Raw genomic sequence first — 25,772 nt, 5'->3', positions numbered from 1 at the left:
TATCTATTGACCGATCTGACAGATGGATGTTTTACCCGGATCTGGTGCAGATGGTATACGTGTCTTATGCCAAGCATTACAGTTGACATCCTCCTATATCCTGCATATCGAATGCTGAAAATGCGCATACGGTATCGTTTGCGAGTATATTCCTACGAGGTATTAGTAGTAAAATTATCGAGCTAGCAAGCCGCATGAAAACACTCGCGCTTACTAGTTTCTACTCCCTCCGTCTCATTAATGTACATTTTTTTTAAACATCTTACATTATGAGATGAAGGAGTACCAACATACACACGAATGATAAATTCTGTCATGAAACTGGGCGACTACGACGGCCAGCGCTTGGCCTTGCGAATAACCGACTCTTCTCGGAATGTTCCATCGGATCTCCGTTCGATTTGGTCACGAGCTGCATCTCCCTAAGCAGCCACAATTCTCCGTTCGATTAGTCCTGATTATGTATTAACAAAAAAAGTGGAATTTCCATGTGGGAAACTCAGGTGCATAGAGCAACGAAGAGAAAATTAAGTGCTCGTGGTATGCCAAGTACGCAACATTCAGCGCTACAAAACCTTCTCTGTCAAAGCAACTTCAATCAGGACCAACTATCATCCTACTTCTACGTATATGGTTCAACAAGTTACAGTGAGGTTCCAATTTCACAAAGGGCGATGTATCATAACACATGTTACAGGTTTCCTTTCTGCATGAACATGGTGGGCCAGTCGGCAAATGGTTAGAGAAAAACGACAACTCATAACTGGGCAAACGCTCCGTGGATGATCGCATGAACTTCAATTAACATCCTACAATCATCAGTAACCAGCTCTTTTCCTCGTCAACATGATAGTTGAGATCCAGGGGGCCTCTACAGCTCTACTGCATACTGAAGCTACACCGCATCAACAAAACACTGGGGAGTAGAAACCACCTATCTTGGGGGCAAACTGTTACACCTCGTCTACTCCTTGACCCCCTCTCCCTCTACTTCTTTGTGCATGCCGGTTTGTTCGCCGTGCATTTCTGTGTATGTGCCTGATTGTTCATCGTACGAGTACCTGCAAATACCATATAGCACATCAGCACAGATACTGCCAGCATTCAGAGACCTGCAGCAAGGACTCAGTCATATGGTATATCAACTACGAAAATACTGCAGTTATATGATATGGATGCCGACAAGCAACTTTGTTCTATAAATGGAAAATTGCAGAGCCAGCATATCCATCACTCAGTTACATGAGATTATGGTAACAGCACGGTTTGGATCTGGTACTCGTTTCCACAAACCAGTGTGTCCTGTTCAAACTGACAAAGCTAGTTTTCCCTTACGTTCTGGATATTTCTTGTGTCAAAAGCTTTGTTGGACGCATTCTGCAGTTCTATGGTCAACTGGACATGCATCAAACTAGAAACAAAAAACAACTCGAGCTGAAATGCTCAGGGATACTGGGATGCTTGAGGTAATTAGGTATGGATGCTTCACTAGCAGTGGTCAGTGATTACTTGCCTACAATCAAGCTACTTTTCATATGGGATACACCCTTATTATATATGGGGTACATCTTTTATTACAATGGTTATAAGTGGACACATGTTACACGTAAAAAAAAAAAAACAGGCTAGCAATTGAGAGCAACTGGCAGTAAACCTGGAATCACGCTTATCCACTTTATCATGATGATGCAATTAGATTAACATTACAACGCAACCCAATGAAAAATCACTGTGAAATAAAACAATAAGCAATTCCTCTATAACCGAAAATGACTGCAATGAACCTCGGATCATTCCCGGATAACCAGAACTACACTAAGAAATAACAAACTCGCTACAAAGATTCAAGGATCCAATCCTAACTACCATGATCTACTCCCCTATTTGGATAACGCCCACATGAACATGATAACTTCATCCACATCATAATTATTCCACGGTATACGATTCCTCTAAGCAGGTCATACTGTAATTACCACAAGCATACTAACCAAAAGGGAACCATACTAGAAAGCAAGTTGATGCACCCACAAAAAAGTGGTCAGACACACAGAAAGAAACATTAATTGATTGTGAATGAAAGAAAAACACAAAAAGAAATACCAGGTTCCTGTAGATGCAGCGCAATAACACCCAGATGCAGCATCATAGTAATAGCCTGTGCTGCTGCTGTAATAGTAACTGCATGAAAACCAATAAGGGAGTATAATCAACGCAAGTGATGAGATCAACAGTACAACAGTCAGCTGCTAACTACATATCTCTTGCTGTAACGAAAAACTAAATTATATAATTAGAGTGTAACTGCAGCAAATTACTATAAAGTAAGATCTATAACCTACCCTGACGATGGATCGTAGACATAATCTGAGTCTGCACTTCCATTACCAACCTCTGCAAGAATAACCAAAAGAGTTGCTAACAAGTACAGACATGATTCTTGACAAAAAATAAAAGGAGAGCATGAAATTCACTGAGATAAAAGCTTACTTTCAGCACCTGAGGTTCCAGAAGCATCTTGTGGTACTGGCTCGGGATTGGAACCTGAATCTAAAGTTTTTGCATCAGAATCAGGATTGACATCAGTGTCGTCATTTTCACCGAACATGTCAAAGTTATTATCATCATCATTTGCTATAGCAGTTGTCGCAGAGGTATTGGCAGCTGAAGGACCACTGTCCATCTCCAGTAAGGACGTGGTAGTCGGGCCACTCTCTGTGGCGTCTGCAAATATATCTTCTTCAACTTCTGGTATGCCAAGTCGGGCACGTGCTAGACGTTCATAACCCTCTGCAAAACGCAAAATGATGGAAACATGTAATCAGGTGCGATCCCCATTGAGACAATATTAAGGAATAATTTACAATAAGCATAAAAAAGCACAATGCTCTACAGCTACAAGACTATTCATAAAAGTAGCAAATATCCGCATGGATTTAGACCAACAGGCTCTATCTGCTTCTTATCATTTTCTACCATCACCTTTTGTAAGCTGGGTAGATTCTTAGTTCATCTACCGGTGGGTCATCTTTTGAATGGGGAAAATATATTGTGTGTTTGTTTAATGAGCCATCATGTTAGCTTGACTAAGTTATGTCAACACTCATTTTGTATGGACAATGGTGCTAGCTCCAGAATAGGTGATAGCAGTAGCACGAACCATCTAAAGTACTTCTATTCATTCAAGCGGGTGAATGGATTCAAATGGGTGGTAAGTATTCGGGGCTGTTTGGATGACTACCAATAGTTGCCTTACCAAAATATTGGTCACGCACGACCTTTTTGGCCTCCACTTGGATCACGACCAATTTTGGCTCGCCCCAGCGCGCCCGCATCAATTTTTTCCAAATCGCGGGCGAAACGGCGGCGCGGAAATCAGCCGCCAAAAAATTGGCAGCATCAAGTCGCGCGCGAACTGAGCGCCGAGTACAGAAGGTAGGCAGCGAAATTTCCTCGTCGGTTCCTTCACTTTCCTCTTCTCATCCCAGGCAAACACACAGGAGCGAGCGGAGGGCAAGATCTGCAGCTATCGCCAAGGCCGCTGGATTCCTGCGACAGTACGAGCTTCTCCGGCCGCCGCTGGCGTTGCTCCGTCTCTCATTCTCATCTCTCAATCCAACCACGGTCAGCAGCTCACATCCCCTTCAATCCCACCCCGATCCCCTTTTCTCTTGGCATGATTTGCTTCAATCTGACCTTTTTAATTGGTGATATGCTGCACGTACGTATATACTTGCTAGATCTAAGTACTTGCCTACCAAATCCATGCCCTTTGCCCCTGCTCCCAGTCTTAGATCTCCATATGCAGCATCTGTGAAGTCTTGAAAAGGCAGCCAAGGCACTAGAAATTAGGACATGAGAAGGATATTTGACACAGAGCTAGTTATGAGTCCATACGACCTCTGTTTTTAGAACATTGTTGTTGTCCATAAATTTCTTAGAAGCCGGCTGGACATATATGATTAATTGTTGATTGGGACTTATTATCTCTGTCTCTTATTTCTGGTTCACAAATAGTCAAGCACATATCTGTATTTTTTGTTAATGATTTAGGTGGATCTTTTTATAAGTTACTCATCAGTATTATTAGTTATAAGCAGCTCTGATTTTGTACAATGTAAATATGATTTAGATCATTCATATTAATGTACTTACTATATTGATTCAGATGGACTTGGATCAGCAAAGATACTATTATCTCACCATGTTGTGGCAGAGAACTCTGTATGTCATTGTTCTTCTCTTGGCTCTTTGGTATAGAAACAGAGATGATAGAAAATTTAGAAGTGGAGGAAGAAAGTATGGTCCACTAGTTGAGAGAGACATCTACAGGACTAATGTCCTGGTTAGGCTAATTGACATATCCGATGCAATATGTATCAAGCAACTGCGGATGTCTCGAGCTGTGTTTTACAAGCTATGCATTAGGCTCAGGCAGAAAAAGTTGTTAAGTGATACACTACATGTTTCAGTAGAGGAACAAGTAGCAATGTTCCTATACATGATCGGTCAGCATCACACAAATTCATCCATTGGATTTTGGTTCTGGCGATCTAGTGAAACAGTGAGCAGATATTTCAATATTGTTCTTCGTGCGATGGGGGAGTTAGCTCGTGATCTCATTTACGTTAGATCAACGGACACGCACACAAAAATCACTACCAGCCCGGACAGATTCTACCCGTATTTTGAGGTAACCCTTAGACCGTAGATTTATTACTGATTATACAAGATCGACCTAACCCAAGCTTGACATGAACTCCCCTTTCTCATATTCATAGGGATGCATAGGGGCACTAGATGGCACTCATGTTAAGGCTTGTGTTCCTGCCCACATGGTCGACAAGTTTAGGGGTCGCAAGTCATACCCCTCCCAAAATGTGCTAGCAGTTGTTGACTTCGACCTTCGATTCACATATGTTCTAGATGGTTGGGAGGGCTCTGCCCATGATTCTCTTGTGCTAAAAGATGCCCTCACACGTCCAGGGGGATTAAAAATACCCGAAGGTACATATACAACGTAACATACATGTTTGTCACTGTGTTGTGCCAACTTGACTTTAACTCACTGTTAATACAACATGACTGTAGGGAAATATTTCTTGGCTGATGCTGGGTATGCTGCGAGGCCGGGGATATTACCTCCTTATCGTGGTGTGCGCTACCACCTAAATGAATTTGCTGGAGACCGTGACCCAATTGCCCCAAAAGAATTGTTCAACCACCGCCATTCATCACTTAGGACCACAGTTGAACGGGCATTTGGGACTCTTAAGAGTCGCTTCAAGATTCTTACTCAAAGGCCCTTCATACCTATAAAATCTCAGATTAAAGTGGTAGTTGCTTGTTGTGCTTTGCACAATTGGATATTAGAAAATAGTCCAGATGATTATGTTGTGGATGAGGCGACATGGTATACCAACCTCCCTAGGAGTAGTGGGCGGGTTCGTGATCAAGAGGCTGACATACGTGAGTGGGCTGCCAAGCGAGATTTAATCGCTCAGCAAATGTGGACAGATAGAGAGAGTGCACGTGACAATGAGGCTGATGCTATCCCAGCTTAGGCCTCCTTTGGTTCATAGGATAGAAATGTTGTAGGAATAGGAAAATCATAGGAAGTGAGATGACATGCATCTCAATTCCTATAGAGAAAGAGATGTCATTTGATGCATAGGATAGGAATTTTTCCATTGAGTCTTAGCTAATGTTTTTTTCCTCCAAAATGTGAAGGATTGATTCCTATCCTATATAGGAATAGGAATCCATTCCTACAAACCAAAGGGCCTCAAAGGAAATTTTCCTATGCAAATCCTATCCTATAGAAATCCTATGACATTCCTACAAACCAAAGGAGGCCTTAGTATCTTTGATGTATTTCCATGTGATGGAACATTTGAAGGATGTACTATACCTTTGATGTATTTCCATGTGAGGGAACATTTGAAGGATGTACTGTACCTTTGATGTATTTCCATGTGAGGGAACATTTGAAGGATGTACTGTACCTTCGATGTATTTCCATGCGAGGGCAAATTGAACGATGTAGTGTTCTATTTTAATGACTTTGTGTAAATTATCGTATCCTCGTAATATTGTTTGACTTATTTCAATTTAATCTGGTCTCTCTGTCCTATTAAATAAGTTTAGTTCTGTCCTGCTATAAGTTAGATCTGTGATGCTTCATGTTCGTATGCTGACATTTTTTTGAGGGTTTTTGCTTCCAACTCACTTTCTTAATAACTACTCCCTCCGTCCCAAAATATAAGAACGTTTTTAACACTAGCATAGTGTCAAAAACGTTCTTATATTCTGGGACAGAGGGAGTAGTTGTTTGCAATGGTGACCTATCTGTAGGTCATGGGGAAGCATAAGCTCACTCTGAAGACCGAGGAGGACTCCAATCCTGGTGATAAGTACATAACCTGGACTGACGAGGCGACAAGGTTTATGCTTGAATGGTATATCGACCTTCGTAAGGACAAACCTGCAACTTTCAAGTTCAAGAAACAACACCACTTGCAATGTGCTGATGCTCTAAATGGCAAGTTTTCGCTTGGTGTCACTCAAACCCAAGTGGATCGACACTATCGTCAATGCAAGGAGAAGTGGGGCTGGGTGCGTCGTGCCATGGCCAATAGTGGCAATGGCCTAGACAGAACCACTTTCACATTCACACTTTCTGAGTCAGAAAAGCAAAGACTCAATGTAAGTTCTTATTATTTTTTTCTCTTATTTATATCATGGTCTGATCTAAAAATGAGTGGATAGCTGCTATTGTCTATATATATGTATGCTTCATATTCACTGTCTCTTGTTGTGTTTTTTTATACCTGCAACTTCTCTCATGTTTTGTGTTCATTACATCATTATTTTACTCTTTTTACCTTACCTTGTGTGCAGAAAACTGCAGTCAATTATCATACCAGACCCATTAGGTTCTTTCATCAATTGGAAGAGTTATTCTTGGATCAATCTCATGCTGATGGCTCACTCGCAGTTGACCAAACCACTGTCAATGTGGATGATGCTAGTGATGACAGCGAGGATGTGAGGGAACTTGAGGGAAATCTAATTCCAGTAGACAGTGATGAAGCTGACTCTGACACTATTGACCGTCACAGTCCTAAAGTCGACTTGGATGGCAATCCATTAAACAAGAAGCGCAAGTGTGTGTCATCATCACCTTCCAAGAAGCCAACCAAGGGCAAAGCAAACAAGAAGGGCAAGGTATCTAATGATGATATGGTAACCAGTATCAAGAAGCTAGCTGAATCCCTTGCATCCAATGCAACCTGCAGATCCTTATGCAAATCTTTGGAAGCAGATCAATGCCCTTACCATCCCAGCTAAGGATAAACTTGAGATTGTTGCCTATCTATCCAAGCCAGACCAAGATATCTTCCGTAGCTATCTTAACTATGCCGATGAAACAATTCTTCGAGAGTGGGTCATTAGCTACTTTGAGCCTCAGTTTCATGAAGGTGGCAGTGATGGATCTGCGGCTGCTCACTGAATTGCCACATGATTAGATAGAGTTTGTGGCAACCTTTTGTTTATATCGCTAGGAACGCTTTAACACCTAGTGGGAGCATGGATAACATCGTCATGCATATTTTGTCTATATACAGCGAACTTGGGTGCATCATGTACTGTTTGTATGGAGTGCATTTGGTGCATGGCTGGCTGTTATGTCCTAGATGGTATGGTAAAGTATGTGAACCTTATTTTGTCTATCATGTATCAAACAATATATGAGCTACTTAATGTATGAGTTTAGTTATGTCATTCTGAAGTTCTGGAAATGCATAGTTTGTGTGCGTATGTGTTTTGGTTAATTCAATTTTTTTTGTAGCATGTGATATGTGACTACTTGTTTACACACAAGTGTTCTTTTATTGGCTGGCATGCATTTTTCAAATTTTGAAACCAAACCAAACACATGCCAGTGAAAGGTGCCAAACATTTGGCTTCAAACCAAATGACATCCAATGGTTTTGCCAAAAAATTGGCAAGTACTAATGGCTACAATCCAAACAGCCATGACTTGCCAATTTTTTGGTCATGCCCTGGAATTGGTCATGCCAATTATTTGGTAGGGCAAGATTGGGCCCAATCCAAACAGCCCCTTCATTTCATGTATTAATTGCAGTAACACAGATGGATCTGTTTCTGTTGGAAATAGACATAACCTAAAATGTAGCATATCTATGTGACTTGCAAGCTTTTACTGAAACAATGTCACAAAACTGGCACCTGATTGGTGATGGCTGATATTAAGCATATTCGTTAAGCACACACATTTCATATAGCGTTCATTTTAACTGTCGCCTATTGAGTTTTGACTAGTAACACTAATGCAATATTGTTTTCACGTTGGGAATGGGAACATGTGGTAGTATCAAAACTGAGACATGGTGATAAGAAAAAGAAGATATGGATAAGTTAGTAATAAGGGAGGTACTAACCAGCCTCACGTACAAATGTCTCCCGATCATCTGAATATACATCTACACCAGGACAATAAAAAATGATATAAGAATGCAGATCATGAGAAGGTTATTGCCATACCGAAATGATTAATGAATGGTTTAAAAACTAACAAACTAAAAAAGTTAAACAGAAAAGGAACACATACTGTACTCCCCATTCTCCATTAGATTCATGGCAGCTTCTGTCAGCTCATCAAATATGTGCTTGGTCCCCTCAGTCATTCTTCCCCGATTGTCAGTAGATGTACTCTTCAATCGTTTCAAAGCCTGAATTATCTGGCAGAACACCATTCAAGAAAAGATTTAACATGCATTCAACCCATGAGTGCATTATTAACAGAAAAAGGTCTCACATGGTTTCCTTTGTTTCATGATAGGTTTTGACTCATACAATGTTTTGCTACAAGTCTATAAAGATTCAACAACAATGTGACATAGCAGACATGGTTGTAAGCTGTATCCAGGTAAAAAAAAGTGTACCACATACTCTAAGGTTATAACTGTATCAGACTTTTTACTGAACATTTGGCATACAATCTGTAATAAAAGCATATGCTCCAAGAAATGCCGTGAAGCAAAAAATGCAATAGTTTCTGGATTCGTTTGTTACAAATCAAGTTTATAACCTCAGCATTGAGAGAAGATAATGCAGCACACGAGCATATCAAGAGCATGCTTCCCTCAGTCTCCAATAGACATGATAAGTACAAACAGCATTGTGCGTTACAGACATGCAGTGCAATTCGATTGATTATCCATACAGCAAGGATGTAAGGGCAAAAAGTAACACACTGCCAGGTTTATGTCACCAAGCACCTTGAGACTACGGTTAAACTAATTCACTAAATCATTTCTCTAGTGATGTTGCCGGTAAGCCAAGAATACAACAAGGGAACCTTGTGCCCCTCTTGTAACTATCACAATGTTAAAGTTAAAGCTATACAGAAGCTGCAATTGAACATACCGTTTCTGCTGGTTCAAGCATGTTTGCTATTCTCCTTTTTATCTTTCCAATATCATCAGAAGAAAGGTCCTGGAACTCCTCTTCTTTGTCTTTTTTCTTTTGAACCTTTCCAGCAAATTTGGTGTCTACTTCAACATTATCCAACCAGGCATCCTGTACAAAACAGGTGATTGCGTCACCAAATTACAGATTGTAACTCCATGCGCAACATCCAAGACGATAAACATAAAATAGACCATACCTTCATATCGTTGCCTCTTGCAAACTCCACAAAATTCCCATTTTCATCAAAGTATCCTTCTTCCCTCTCTTGCTCCAAGTTAAAAGGTTCTATCTCAATACCATCATCGATAAAGTTGGCGTCGTCCTGTTGAACATCAAAGTCTGTGTTATCTGACAATGATAGCAAAGTGGTTAGCTTCAAACTTATGCCTAATAATCATACTACCAATGATAAGCAGGGCAAAGTGCAGGTATAAATATATTATCATGCTTAGAAGTCAAAATATGAAAAAGGCTAAGTAAAAGTCATGATCACAGGATTTTATACAACAGCCAAGCAATATGAAAGAGCAGCTATGTAATATTTCAGTCGTAAGTTGAAAAGCATAGTAAAATAATCAAGTTCATTTTTTACCAAAACAATGTAAAAAAAACTGCATCCTTCCCTGCATAGAACGTGCTAAGATGTGAGCAATATGCATCGTAAGAAACACTAAGGGCACGTACAACGCGACGCTAAGGACGGACGCTAGGGATCCTAATCTCGGATGTTTCACTCATTGGGAGAATTTTTCCTGGCGCCTGCTAGCTAGCGCTGCCAAGTCTGGCAGCAGGCGCTCTAGTTGACATGGGCTGATTTTAAGTGAGAGACTTAGCGCCCCATAACATCTCAGCGTTGGAAAGTCAGGCTCTTACGCAAACGCTAGGAAGCATTTTTTAATTTTTAATCCTTAAACATCTATACAAGCGCCTATGCAATGGATATGCCCTAATCCTTTAACATAGGCCCATGGCTTCAACATGAACCAAACAAATGCCCAACTAATAATTTATGTAATCTAACCATAGATACTAAACCAATTGGTAGAGGCCTGGTCTATGCCACTAGTTTTTCTGTTTGGTGTTTGATCACCGGATGTTTTGCTAGACCAGTGGCCATACATAAACGCAAACACCTCCTCTATTTTTATCTTTAGTGCCCTCAGGACTGCAATTTTCCATCAGAACCTTCACAAAAAATACAGGATCATTTGAAGTTACTGGGTAATTTCACCAAGTTGGCATGTTACCAAATAATATCCATAATGGACATAGTTTAATAGTTTAATTGGTCGCAGCCATGTGAGAAAAATGCATTTAAAAGTAGCACGACAACACAGTATAGCATCAACTAGCTCCAATTCTGCCTAGACATCATCTGGTCGCAGCCATATGGCAGCTTGTAAATTCCGACGAGACTTCATAGAAACTAGAAACTACAAGACTACAATCACTTGCATAAGAATCCTATCTATCCGATCCACATAAGAAATCAAGCCCTCTGAAGAAACTCAAGGGCAGGAATAGCACTGCATACCTTGTAGCGCATTTCGAAGCCCTTGACGTTGGCGGTGCCCTGCGCGTCGTCCCCTTCCCTGCGGTGGCGCCGTCGCGCTCGCTTCACCGCCGCGAGCTCGGGGTTCATCAGCTCGTCGATGTCCTCCGCGGCGGCGCCCCCCTCCCCGCTGCTGCCAGCGGCAGCAGGGTCGCGGTACTTGGCCTTCTTCCCCTTGGGGAACCGCACCTTGCGGTCCCTTGACAGGAGAAAAGATGGAAAACATCAGCCGAACCGGAGCGCGAAACCCTAACGCGGGGTACCGGGGAGAACGGGAGAAAACGGATAGGGGTCAGGCCGGAGGGAGGGGGTTGGGTTAACTTACCCGAGGGCGGAGCGGTCATCGTCTTCGTCCCCGGCGGCGGTCGCGGGCAGGGGGCGCTTGGTGCCGCGCTGCGGCGCCGTGGGATCCATAGGTCGGCGGCGAGCAGAAGCGGCGACGGTGACGGCAGAGCGAAGGAAGAGACCAGAAGCACGCTTGTATATTTGGGCCCTTGCCAGCTTTCTCTCTCGTGGGTTGATTTCAAATTGACCGAAGGAAAGGGCTGGGCTGGGCGGAAGTTGATTTCAGATAGGCAAAGGATTGCTAACCAAGGTTGTAGGCCGGCCTTGTCACACACCTTCCAGACGTCACGCAAAGCCCCCCGTTGCTGATTCTCAAAAGGCAAAAAAAAATAAGGCCCGTTGCTGGCCCGACACATGGTACTTACAGAGGGCTGGACCTTTTTTTAAGGGCTAGAGCGCTGGAGCTATATCTCGCTTAGAGCATCTTCAACAGGCGCGGCAAAACGTGCGCCCGCGCGGTAAAAACAGTTTTTCGCGCGCGCCGGTTGGTTCCGTGCGCTCCATCGGTGGCGGGAAGTTACCGCGCGCGGGAAGCGTTTGCGCGCGCGGGAGAAAGCGGCACGCGGCGCGGTAGATTTGGCGCGCCGCTTCACGCGCGCCTATAAAGTCCCGCGCTTCGCCACGCGCCCTTCTCCTCGCAACCTCGCCGCTTTGCCGCTTTCTGCGCCACCACCGCGCCACCATGCCGCCGCGCCGTCGGGGTGCTTCGTGCTTTCGCGGCGTCCGCGAGCGCCCCAACGGCTGGTACTCCGCCGAGATACGGTCCGGCGACGTCCGGCTCGGCCTCGGGACGTTTCGGAGCACGCGCGAGGCGGCCCGCGCGTACGACGCGGCGGCGTGGCGCTTGGAGAGGCCCCGGTCGCAGATGAATTTCCGGGACGTCTTCACGCGCGAGGAGGCGCAGCGCCTCGCCCCTCCGCCGCGTCTCATCACGGACATGGACCGTGCCGACCACTCTCGGTGGCAGCGCCGTCTCCTCGTCGCCGAAGAGGACGAGCGAGCCATGGCGGAGTGGCGCCGTCGCCACCCAGAGGACGTCGACGCCGAGCGTGCCTACTGGGCGGAGAGGACGGCAAGGCGCCGCTCGGAGCGGGTGGACCGGCGTCAGCAGAAGGCAGTGGCGAACGAGCAGTGCGACATCGTCTTCGCAGGTGGGAGGTCATTCTTCACCTCGGACGATGAACGTTGGGACGACATATGGCTCTCAACCTCGGACGACACCGACGAGAGTGATGATGGTGATGATAGCGACTTGGAGTAGTTTTCTATCTATGTATGCCGTAGTAGTTTCTATCTATCTATCGTTTTTTATCTATGTAGTTGCACCTCGGATTTTACCACTGCTTGCAAACTTCCACAATGGGGTAGTATAAGGGATCCTCGCAAATCTGAATTTAGAGATTTTCTTGCTAGCATAACTGTAGGAGAATCTAGAGATATTACACAAGCTATCATAGGGAGCATTCATTTTCCTGCTATACATTATTTTGCTCTCTTTATAGGTTGATGCATTAATGGTAAAGATGAAGCATGTCACATGTGTGTCCCCGATCTCAGTATTCTTAGGACTGCTGTGTTAGGAGATAAATCTTATAATTTGGGAGCCATTGTTGCACGTAGGTTGCATCTTAATAGATTTAATGGAGATTTCTTTGGAGGAATGTATGCAACCCGCATAGCTAATTTTCTTGGTATAGCCATACGCGAAGATGATATTGAACTACCTCCTGCTTACCTAGATTTTAATGCTATGGTTCACCACCAGTTTGTCGAGAGGAATGAATCACCTCTCCAGTATCGACTAATCTTTGACAGGCGCCATGCTGTCCATATTACTCTCCCTACTCCTGCCTTCTTTGATTATCAGGCAAGAGGGAGATATACCATTACCAGAGAGGAGGCAGATGAGTACGAGAGGAGAGCGGAGGCCACTCGTCGCCATGCTGCAGCTCAGCAGGCAATTGCTGCTGCATCGCAGTACGACCCCAACTATTATTATGGATATCCGCCAGGCCAGCCGTGGCCATAGACCAACTTAGGCCAAAAGCCTAAGCTTGGGGGAGTACGTATTTCCCACCAACATTACATTTATGTTCACACACTCATTGCTAGATGTCGGTGCTCATACTTTTTCATTGTATCATCCATGCTAGTTTATTTTCCTTTTTATGCTTTCTTCTTGTGTGTTTAATAAACCTTAAGAAAAACCAAAAAAATAGTTGTAGCTTTTAATCAGTTTAATTTCCATGCTTGTAGTAGTAATTAAAAATGGAAGATCGTGGATGTCGCCTAGAGGGGGGTGAATAGGCGTTTTAAAATAATTACGGTTTAGGCTTGAACAAATGCGGAATAAATCTAGCGGTTAATTTGTCAAGCACAAAACCTAAAACAACTAGGCTCACCTATGTGCACCAACAACTTATGCTAAGCAAGATAAGCAACTATGTGATAGCAAGATATATGACAAGAAACAATATGGCTATCACAAAGTAAAGTGCATAAGTAAAGGGTTCGGGTAAGAGATAACCGAGGCACGCGGAGACGATGTATCCCGAAGTTCACACCCTTGCGGATGCTAATCTCCGTTTGGAGCGGTGTGGAGGCACAATGCTCCCCAAGAAGCCACTAGGGCCACCGTAATCTCCTCACGCCCTCGCACAATGCAAGATGCCATGATTCCACTAAGGGACCCTTGAGGGCGGTCACCGAACCCGTACAAATGGCAACCCTTGGGGGTGGTCATCGAACCCGTACACTTTGGCAACCCTTGGGGGCGGTCACCGGACCCCGTCAAATTGCTCGGGGCAATCTCCACAACCTAATTGGAGACCCCGACGCTTGCCCGGAGCTTTAGACCACAATGATTGAGCTCCGAACACCACCAACCATCTAGGGCACCCAAGCACCCAAGAGGAACAAGCTCAAGGGTACCAAGCACCCAAGAGTAATAAGCTTCTCAACTTGTAACTTCCACGTATCACCGTGGAGAACTCAAACCGATGCACCAAATGCAATGGCAAGGGCACACGGAGTGCCCATGTCCTTCTCTCTCAAATCCCACCGAAGCAACTAATGCTAGGGAGGAAAATGAGAGGAAGAACAAGAAAGAGAACACAAAGAACTCCAAGATCTAGATCCAAGGGGTTCCCCTCACATAGAGGAGAAAGTGATTGGTGGAAATGTGGATCTAGATCTCCTCTCTCTTTTCCCTCAAAAACTAGCAAGAATCCATGGAGGGATTGAGAGTTATCAAGCTCGAAGAAGGTCAACAATGGGGGAAGAACACGAACTCAAAGGATAAAATTCAATGGGGAAGAAGACCCCCTTTTATAGGAGGGGAAAATCCAACCGTTATGTGCTCAGCCCGCACACGAGCGGTACTACCGCTCAGGTGGAAGAAACAGGGAAAAGGAGCAACAAAACATGAACCTTGGGGTGGTAGTACCGCAGGAGACAGCGGTACTACCGCTGGGTTAAGCGGTACTACCGCTCCCTTCGGCGGTACTGCCACGCAGAACGAAGGGGAAAGGGAAAGAGGGAACCGGGCGGTATGACCGCGGAGGAAGGGCGGTACTGCCGCTAAGGAGCGGTACTGCCGCAGCGAGGTATCGCACAATCTGACACAAAAAAGACCCCTCGAATCGACGCGGTAGGGACATGGTAAGCCAGCGGTAGTACTGCTGCGGAGTCGCCGCCAGTACTACCGCTGCGGAGCGGTACTGCCGCTTGTGACTCCTCGGCGGTACTACCGTTGGGTACCACGGTACTACCGCTGGGACCCTGACAAAAACCACACTCAAGAAAACCAGAACTGCCATAACTTCTACATATGAGCTCCGAATTGAGCAAACTCAAGCTTGTTGGAAACAAGACGACGAGTAGCACCAAAACAACGACTGGTTATAGTAAGAAGAGGCAGGGGAGGTATGCCTAACAAATGGAGGAGTGAAACCTCCAACCGAGAAGAACCGGCAAAACCTCCAACATTGAAAACATCATAGAAGATGCAAGCGAACTCCGTTTTCGATGAACTCAAGCTTGTCAACAAGATGACCATAAGCTCTAAGACTCACAAAGAGAACCAAATAAGAACCAAGAAAGATGATGCAAGGATGCAATGGTTTGAGCTCTCTACTAACGATACGATCAAGCTACCAACTTGAGAGCCCCCCTTGATAGTACGACAAACGATCCCATAACCTGGTCTCCAAACTACCACCATGAGACCGGTAAAATAGAAAACCTATCAAGAGCAAACCTTTGCCTTGCACATGGTCCACTTGAGCTAGATGATGACGATCTTGACTCCCTCAAGTTGGACCACCTTACTTGATTGCGTTGGCACGATGAAGACTAGATGATTGCTCCCCCATAGTCCACTATGGGTGAGCCACTCTTCGGCACATCTTCACAAGTCCATTGTCACCATAATGGCCGGCAAGCTTCAAGCACTTGATCTCTCCGCGATGATCCACTTGAACTTGCACACGACACAAATGGCTGGTCACCGGGATGCCCGGTCCCATGCTTTATGCAAACTAAATCAAAATAATTGCAAACAAAACTCCCCCTGGGACTCTTGTTAGTTGGAGGCACTCGTTGTTTCGAGCAAGCCATGGATTGATGCTTGTTGGTGAAAGGGGGAGTATAAACTTTACCATTCTGTTTGGGAACCGCCTATAATGTGTGTAGCATGGAAGATATCGCCATCTCTTGGTTGTTATGTTGACAATGAAAGTATACCGCTCAAAATATTATTCACCTCTGTTTCAAAACCGAGTTCTGGCACCTCTACAAATCCCTGCTTCCCTCTGCGAAGGGCATATCTATTTACTTTTATGCTGAGTCATCATCCTCTTATTAAAAAGCACCAGTTGGAGAGCACCGCTGTCATTTGCATTCATTACTATTAATTTACATTGGGTATGACTTGACTAGATCTCTTTTACCATGAATTACAATGTCTAGTCAGTCCTTGGTCTTTAAAGGTGCTCTGCATTTATGTTTTGCGGTCTCAGAAAGGGCTAGCGAGATACCACCTTGTTATATCATATTATGATTGTTTTGAGAAAGTGTTGTCATCTGAGATTTATTATTATTGCTCGCTAGTTGATTATGCCATTGATATGAGTAAACTTGAGACCTATGCGTTATTATGAATGTGGTTAGTTATAATCTTTGCTGAAAACTTGAATGCTAGCTTTACATATTTACAACAACAAGAGCAAACGGAGTTTGTAAAAGTTTTTCTTTATCACTTTCAGTTTATCAACCGAATTGCTTGAGGACAAGCAAAGGTTTAAGCTTGGGGAAGTTGATACGTCTCCGTCGTATCTACTTTTCCAAACACTTTTGCCCTTGTTTTGGACTCTAACTTGCATGATTTGAATGGAACTAACCCGGACTGACGCTGTTTTCAGCAGAATTACCATGGTGTTATTTATAAGCAGAAACAAACGTTCTTAGAATGACCTAAAACTTCAGGGAGCGACTTTTCAGAAAATATGAAAAATACCTGCAAAAGATGAAGGCCAGGGGGCCCACCACCTCTCCACGAGGGTGGGGGGCGCTCCCCCTACCTCGTGGGCCCCCTGTTGCCTCTCCAACTCCATATATTGTGTTTCGGGGAGAGAAAAAATCAGAGAGAAGAAATCATCGCGTTTTACGATACGGAGCCGCCGCCAAGCCCTAAAACCTCTCGGGAGGGCTAATCTGGAGTCCGTTCGGGGCTCCGGAGAGGGGAATCCGCCGCCATCGTCATCATCAACCATCCTCCATCACCAATTTCATGATGCTCACCGCCGTGCGTGAGTAATTCCATCGTAGGCTTGCTGGACGGTGATGGGTTGGATGAGATCTATCATGTAATCGAGTTAGTTTTGTTAGGGTTTGATCCCTAGTGTCCACTGTGTTATGAGATTGATGTTGCTATGACTTTGCTATGCTTAATGCTTGTCACTAGGGCCCGAGTGCCATGATTTCATATCTGAACCTATTATGTTTTCATCAATATATGAGTGTTCTCGATCCTATCTTGCAAGTCTATAGTCACCTATTATGTGTTATGATCCGTTAACCCCGAAGTGACAATAATCGGGATACTTACCGGTGATGATCGTAGTTTGAGGAGTTCATGTATTCACTATGTGTTAATGCTTTGTTACGGTTTTCTATTAAAAGGAGGCCTTAATATCCCTTAGTTTCCGTAAGGACCCCGCTGCCACGGGAGGGTAGGACAAAAGATGTCATGCAAGTTCTTTTCCATAAGCACGTATGACTATATTCGGAATACATGCCTACATTATATCAACGAACTGGAGCTAGTTCTGTGTCACCCTAGGTTATGACTGTTATATGATGAACCGCATCCGGCATAATTCTCCACCACTGATCCATTGCCTACGAGCTTTCCATATATTGTTATTCGCTTATTTACTTTCCCGTTGCTACTATTATCATCACTACAAAATACCAAAAACATTACTTTTACTACTGTTACCTTTTGTTACCGTTATCACTACTATCATATTACTTTGCTACTAAACACTTTGCTGCAGATATTAAGTTTCCAGGTGTGGTTGAATTGACAACTCAGCTGCTAATACTTGAGAATATTCTTTGGCTCCCCTTGTGTCGAATCAATAAATTTGGGTTGAATACTCTACCCTCGAAAACTGTTGCGATCCCCTATACTTGTGGGTTATCACTCCTTGTTGTGGAATCTCACTATCTGGTCTAGAGCAAAGGATTTGACCTAGCAGAGATGGCCGGTCGAGTTGACGACAAGGGTGACACCGCCAAAGATGAACATCTACCCTAGCGGAAAGATCGTGTCAGAGCCGATCTGAGCATTGATTCGAACTCACATTGAAGTGCGACAATCACCTAGCACGACTTCTATAGGCCACCACCATCGGAGCTAAATCCAGCAGATTCCTCGGTATGATATCCTAAGCTAGATGCCTTAGGATGATGATAACAAGGGCACAAAGTTTACCAGGTTCAATCTCTCCTGAGGAGATAAAACACTGTGTCCTGCTTTGTGCTTCATTGGGTTGGAGTGTATCAAGAGTACACAATACCGAGAGATTTTTGTCTTTCTATCTACGAGCCTGCCCCGACTTATATAGCATACCCTCGGGGGGGCCTAGTCGGTGATAACCCACAAGTATAGGGGATCGCAACAGTTTTTGATAAGTAAGAGTGTCGAACCCAACGAGGGTCTAAAGGAAGAACAAATATTGCCTCAAGTTCTATCGACCACCGATACAACTCTACGCACGCTTGACGTTCGCTTTACCTAGAACAAGTATGAAACTAGAAGTACTTTGTAGGTGTTGTTGGATAGGTTTGCAAGATAATAAAGAGCAAGTAAATAAAAAGTAGGGGCTGTTTAGATAAAGACACAACTAAGTTAGGTTTATTAAAGAGCTTGTTGTTACAAGAAAGTTATTTGTCCCTAGGCAATCGATAACTAGACCGGTAATCATTATTGCAATTTTATTTGAGGGAGAGGCATAAGCTAACATACTTTCTCTACTTGGATCATATGCACTTATGATTGGAACTCTAGCAAGCATCCGCAACTACTAAAGATCATTAAGGTAAAACCCAACCATAGCATTAAAGCATCAAGTCCTCTTTATCCCATACACAACAACCCCCTTACTCGGGTTTGTGTTTCAGTCACTCACGCAACCCACTATAAGTGAATCATGAACGTATTGCAACACCCTACAACGGGGATCCCTCATGCTTGCGCGACACGGAGAGCACCATAGGACAACACCAATAATAAAACATGCAACTCAAACCAATCACAATCATCAAATACCCCATAAGACAAAGCAGATCTACTCAAACATTATAGGATAGCCATACATCATTGGGAAATAATATATAGCATTGAGCACCATGTTTAAGTAGAGACTACAGCGGGTAAGAGAGAGGTTACACCACTGCATAGAGGGGGGAAGAGTTGGTGATGATGGCGGTGAAGTTGTTGGTGAATATTGCGTTGATGATGATGGCCACGGCAGCGTTCCGGCGCCACCAGAAGAGAAGGGGAGAGGGGGCCCCTTCGTCTTCTTCTTCCTTGACCTCCTCCCTAGATGAGAGAAGGGTTTCCCCTCTGGTCCTTGGCCTCCATGGCTTGGGAGGGGCGAGAGCCCCCTCCGAGATTGGATCTGTCTCTCTGTCTCTCTCTGTTTCTGCGTTCTCAGATTCTACCCTTTCACCATTTCTTATATTCCTGGAGATCCGTAACTCCGATTGGGCTGAAATTTTAACACGATCTCTATCCGGATATTAGATTTCTTGCGGCAAAAGAAGGGCATCAACTGCCTTACGGGGTGGCCACGAGGGTCAGGGGCGCGCCCCCTGCCTCGTGGGCCCCTCGAGCATCATCTCGCGTTGATTTCACTTCCCAAAATTCACATATATTCCAAAAAAATCTCCGTTAGTTTTTATCTCGTTTGGACTCCGTTTGATATGGATTTTCTGCAAAACAAAAAACATGCAACAAACAGGAACTGGCACTCGGCACTGGATCAATATGTTAGTCCCAAAAATAGTATAAAAAGTTGCCAAAAGTATATGAAAGTTGCATAATATTGGCATGGGACAATAAAAAATTATAGATACGACGGAGACGTATCAGCATCCCCAAGCTTAATTCCTGCTCGTCCTCGAGTAGGTAAATGATAAAAAAGATATTTTTTGATGTGGAATGCTACCTAGCATAATCTTGATCACATATCTAATCATGGCATGAATATTAAGATACGAGTGATTCAAAGCAATAGTCTATCATTTGACATAAAAACAATAATACTTCAAGCCTACTGTAGGATCGAAAGTATGTCTAGAGGGGGGGGGTGATTAGACTACTTGACCAAATAAAAATCTAGCCTTTCCCAATTTTAGTTCTTGGCAGATTTTAGCAACTTTGGACAAGTCAAGCAATCTTAACACAATTCAAGCAAGCATGCAAAGAGTATATGAGCAGCGGAAAGTAAAGCATGCAACTTGCAAGAATGTAAAGGGAAGGGTTTGGAGGATTCAAACGCAATTGGAGACACGGATGTTTTGTCGTGGTTCCGATAGGTGGTGCTATCGTACATCCACGTTGATGGAGACTTCAACCCATGAAGGGTAACGGTTGCACGAGTCCACGGAGGACTCCACCCATGAAGGGTCCACGAAGGAGCAACCTTGTCTATCCCACCATGGCCATCGCCCACGAAGGACTTGCCTCACTAGCGGTAGATCTTCACGAAGTAGGCGATCTCCTTGCCCTTACAAACTCCTTGGTTCAACTCCACAATCTTGTCGGAGGCTCCCAAGTGACACCTAGCCAATCTAGGAGACACCACTCTCCAAGAAGTAACAAATGGTGTGTTGATGATGAACTCCTCGCTCTTGTGCTTCAAATGATAGTATCCCCAACACTCAACTCTCTCTCACAGGATATGGATTTGGTGGAAAGAAGATTTGAGTGGAAAGCAACTTGGGGAAGGCTAGAGATCAAGATTCATATGGTAGGAATGGAATATCTTGGTCTCAACACAAGTGTAGGTGGTTCTCTCTCAGAAAATATAGGTTGGAAGTGTAGGTTTGTTCTGATGGCTCTCTCCACGAATGAAGAGGAGGTAGAGGGGTATATATAGCCTCCACACAAAATCTAGCCATTACACATAACTTTCCAAACTCGGTGGGACTGAATGATTAAACTCAGTTGGACCGATTCAGCAAAGCTACTGACCGTTAGGGTTTTCGGTGGGACCGACATGCAACTCGGTAGGACCGATATGATTAGGGTTAGGGCATAACGTAATCTCGATGAGACCGATTACACAAACTCGGTGAGACCGATTTTGGTAATAAGCTAACCAGAGAGTTGGTCAGGTAAACTCGGTGGGACCGATCACTCATTTCGGTGAGACCAAAACGTTACAAAGGGAAAACAGAGAGTTTACATTGCAATGTCGGTGGGACCGATCACTCATCTCGGTGAGACCGAAATGTTACGAAGGGAAACAGAGATATTACAACCCCATCTCGGTGAGACCGAGATCCCTATCGGTGAGACCGATTTTCCTAGGGTTTGTGGCAGTGGCTATGATATTTGAAACTCGGTGGCGTCGGATAGAAAGAATCGGTGGGGCCGAGTTTGACTTTTGGTTTAGGTCATATGTGGATGTGAGAAAGTAGTTGAGGGTTTTGGAGCATATCACTAAGCATTTTGAGCAAGAACCTCATTAAGCAACACCTCATCCCTCCTTGATAGTATTGGCTTTTGCTATAGACTCAATGTGATCTTGGATCACTAAAATAGAAAATGTAGAGTCTTGAGCTTTGAGCTTGAGCCAATCCTTTGTCCTTAGCATTTTGAGGGGTCCACTTTTCTCATCCATGCCATGTCAATCATTGAGCTTTCCTGAGATATTAATCTTGAAATAGCATTAGCTCAATGAGCTATATGTTGTTAGGAATTACCAAAACCACCTAGGGATAGTTGCACTTTCAATCTCCCCCTTTTTGGTAATTGATGACAACATATAGATCAAAGCTTCGAAAAATGATAATAAGAGTGAAAAACATTGTCGCTTTGAGAAGTACGTGAAAAGCAAGAGCTCCCCCTAAATTTGTGCATAGTTTAAGATTTGCTTTGGACTGCAAATGCACAAAGAGTTAGGATCATGGGTTACTCTTCCATGTCACATACATCTTGGTGGAGCGCTCAAAATGATAATAATTAAAATATATGCACTCAACACCAAGAAAAGTGAATGATCATATGGAATATAAAAAGGATAATGTCATCCAACAAGCATTAAGGTAGCATATGATCAAACAGATGATCATCTAAGCAAGCACAAAGTATAAAGTATCTCAACCAAGCAAATAAACGAAGTTTAACCACCAAACAAAAAGAGAGAATAAAAAGCAACACTCTCTCTCGAAGCCTATGATCTATACATTTTCTTCCCCTTTGGCAACAAGTTACCAAAAAGTTCATAAAAAATGCATAGTGCTAGATCGACACTCAGGCTTGGTCTTCAGGTGGTGGTGTAGACAGAACTCCAAGAACGAAGGCATCAGTCGATGTAGATGGAGCTGGTGGAGTAGGTGCTGGAGCCGGTGGTACTGAAGCTGTAGCTGGTGCAGATGAAGTAGCTCTGATGTCTGAAATAGGCACTGCAGCAGATCTCTAACCTCTGGGCACTCTAGCAAAAGCATCAGTGGTTATCTTGCCCTTCTTCTCCTGCACTTCATCCTGAAGTTGCTCAACGACTGACTGGATCTTAGTGACCTTCACATCTAAGTCATAGAACTTCTGCTCCACGATCCTCTCCAAACTCTCCTGGTTTTGAGTCAGAGTAGCCAATCCCTTCTCAATCCTCAGGGTGGAGGCAATCAAGTAGCCAAGCTATTCATGCGTGCTCTTCAGAAGATACTGAGATGCCTCTTCAGTGGTTGGCATCTTTGCAGCCTTTTCAGCCCTTGCCTTCTCCTTCTTGGCTTGTGCGTGCACAGAAGATGGTTCATTTTCATCCATCACCACAGTGTTGTCCTCAAAGTCTGGGTAGATGGGCAGGTGCTCCTTGTCCAGCAGATATGTGCTAGTGCCCATCTTGGAGTTGATTAGCTCTTGGATCTGTGGGGCATACCCACAACTCCTCTTCTGATCTACAGCTGTCCTCTTTATGGTTTCCACTATTAGGCTCATGACTTTGAAATTCTGTGGGACATCAAAGATGTGAAGCAAGTTAATTGCATGGCCTCTGATCATCTTGTGATCACCTGACTTTGGCAAGAGAGTGTGCCTGAGGATCCAGTTGATAGTTGACAAGCTTGACAGAAGGTAATGTATAGATCCAAACTTGTGTGTCTCAAGAGCAACATCTGGGATCTCCTTATACATGTGTGCCATGGTGTTGTGATCCTTCTTCTTCTTGGCATAGACATCCAAGTCATCTTCACTCTCTTCTAGGGCATTGATCAACTTAGCCCATTCTGCAACTGTGGACTGGTACCTAGTACCTTCAGACATCCAGACAATCCTTCCATCTGGGTAGAAGTGAGATGTGGAGTAGAAATGCATGATGAGCTCATCATTCCATTTTGTGAGCTTCTGAGCCACAAACTCATCAACTCCACAAGCCTTGAAGCTGTCATATACACCAGGGAAGGGATCCCCATTTTCCTCAATGAATGACCAATCGACCCATCTCATGTCACACACTATGGGCTTCTTGTCAAGCAAGATGGTCTCATAGAAGTCCTGCTGTTCCTTTGTATGGAACCTGTAGTCCACAGCAGTCCTTCTCCTGGTGGCATATGGATCAGACTCTCTCCATAGCCTTAGACCAAAGTCCTTCCTGACTTTCATGTTCTCTGCAACTGGATGAGCATCATTGTGATCTGGAATTTTTGGCTTCAACTTCCTCAAGACAACAGAATCATCTTCTTCTTCCATTGCAGCTTCAGGCATTGGGGCCTTGTTCTTCTCTGCTGCTGGGATGTTCCTGGTGCTCCTCTTGGGTGCAGTTTTGGGTTTTGGAGCAGCTGGCTTAGGAGTTCCTTTGGGCTTAGATGGAGCAAGCCCTGATCTTATGACATCTCCCATAAGCTTTTGAGCTTTGGGTGCTGGTGCTGCATCCTCTTCCTCTTCCTCTTGTTCAGAGTCTTTCATGATTGAAGATCTCCCAAGCACTTTGGCAGTGGTCTTCTTGACCCTTTCCTTCCTTTTCTTTTCTGCCACAACCTAGTCTTTGGGTGCAGATCCCAAAGTCTCTTGAGTAGATGTTCTGGCTTTAGACATTGGAGCTCTCTTGGCAGGAACCTTTTGCTTCATCCCTGGCTTGGTGGCAGCAGCTGTGCCACATTCCTTTTTCAAGACTTTCCTCTTTGAGGTGGTTTCTTCTTCCTCAGCCACATAGTCCTCATCCTATGACTCCGAGGTTCTTTTCTTGCTGGCCCTTGTGGCAGCCTTTGGCAAATTGCTGGGTGTGCTCCTGCTTCCATCATCTGAGCTGCTAGAGGGACTAGTGCCCTCACTCAAGTGAACATGTTCCTCAGGCTTGTTCTGACTGTCACTCTGATCTGACATGATGCAAACACTGACAGCAGACCCTGTGAATAGATTATAGATGAGGTAGAGTGGATGAGCATCACAAAGTACAGAGGTTTTTGCAAAAGAATTAGTTAAAAACTTAGTTTTAGTCTTCCACAGAAAACATTTCGGATCTACCGATTTGCAAACTCGGTGATACCGAAGCAGCTTTTGGAACCTAAACTAGTGAACTCGGTCAGACCGAGCCACATTTTGGTGGCACCGAGACTACTAGGGTTTCACAAAGTGCTGAACTCGGTCACACCGATTTGCAATTCTCGGTCAGACCGAGAATCACATGTGCAATGGCCTGAGCCAAATCGGTGGAACCAATTTCATCAACTCGGTCGGTCCGAGATGGTTTCGGCGGAAACCTAACCCTAAATTTTCAATTCACGACTAAACTATGGAGTGTTTTTGATGGATAGAATGATCTCAATCGTGGCAAGATACATGGAAAAGCAATGTGCTGGGTAATCGGAGTTAGAACAACACAAAGTTCAAGTCCATACCCTAGTTTGGCGATGAACTTGCTACGGCGGCAACGACGGAGACGATCCCGTTGACGGCGGCGGAGACCAGCGACAGGAGGCGGCTGGCGACGAGGAGGATGATCCGGAGACCTAGGGAGGCAGAGCATGCTAAGCGCGGGCAAGGAGGTTCGGAAAGTTTTCCAAAATTTGACGCGTGGATATATATAGCCTGACCCTGTCGGTGTGACCGAGTGGAACAACTCGGTGACACCGAGATTCATAACTGGAAGCAGTTACTAAAACTCGGTGTGACTGAAAAGTTCAAATTGGTTGCACCGAGATTGAAAACCTAGATCGACTTAGTGATCTCAGTATGACCGAAATGGATGAATCGGTCAGACCGAAACACACAAAGAAGTTTTGGAAGTTTAAGTCTATGACGAATCGGGGACTCCGAGTGCTCCTCACACAGAGTGGTTCGAATCTGACTTGATCAAACTTTGTGATGCAACATGAATAGAGTTTGAGACGAGAAAAGCATAGATAGCTAGAGAAGGTTCTTAGGCATTCTTGTCCATCCACTTGGCCAAAAGAAAAGGAAACCAATCAATTAAAACGACAAGTGGATGTCCTTGAATGAGTAAATTATGCAACCAACATGCTCACACAATAAAATGACAAATGAAATATGTGGCAAAGCATGCACAAACAATTCTAGCATCTATCAAGCACTTGGCGATGACTAGGTCATCTATATATGAGTATATTGACTTAGGAGTCAAATGAG

General features: G+C 44.2%; 2 protein-coding genes across 3 annotated transcripts; one reads left to right on the top strand and one right to left on the bottom strand.

Moving 5' to 3' along the window:
- Positions 1 to 508: 508 nt before the first annotated feature.
- Positions 509 to 11,553, bottom strand: LOC125509171 (CD2 antigen cytoplasmic tail-binding protein 2). 2 transcript variants are annotated; one of them, XM_048674079.1, is made up of 10 exons: positions 11,376 to 11,553; positions 11,033 to 11,249; positions 9,695 to 9,820; positions 9,454 to 9,606; positions 8,636 to 8,765; positions 8,466 to 8,507; positions 2,500 to 2,790; positions 2,343 to 2,394; positions 2,104 to 2,181; positions 509 to 1,061 (listed from the first exon to the last, which is right to left on the bottom strand). In XM_048674079.1, exons 1-10 carry the CDS (start codon positions 11,462 to 11,464, stop codon positions 965 to 967), a joined length of 1,275 nt encoding a protein of 424 aa, XP_048530036.1. In that variant the 5' UTR covers positions 11,465 to 11,553; the 3' UTR covers positions 509 to 964. The 2 variants fall into 2 exon arrangements, with proteins under 2 accessions (XP_048530036.1, XP_048530035.1); XM_048674078.1 differs by having other exon boundaries at positions 2,491 to 2,790; positions 11,376 to 11,552.
- A 524-nt stretch (positions 11,554 to 12,077) lies between these two features.
- On the top strand, positions 12,078 to 12,656 carry LOC125507046. Its single transcript, XM_048671743.1, has one exon. It carries the CDS (start codon positions 12,078 to 12,080, stop codon positions 12,654 to 12,656), a length of 579 nt encoding a protein of 192 aa, XP_048527700.1.
- The last annotated feature ends 13,116 nt before the right edge of the window (positions 12,657 to 25,772 follow it).

Source organism: Triticum urartu, chromosome 5 (assembly GCF_003073215.2).
Source record: "Triticum urartu cultivar G1812 chromosome 5, Tu2.1, whole genome shotgun sequence".
NCBI lineage: Eukaryota > Viridiplantae > Streptophyta > Magnoliopsida > Poales > Poaceae > Triticum > Triticum urartu.
The sequence above is the reverse complement of the archived record's forward strand: the minus strand, read 5'-3'. Positions and strand labels throughout refer to the sequence as shown.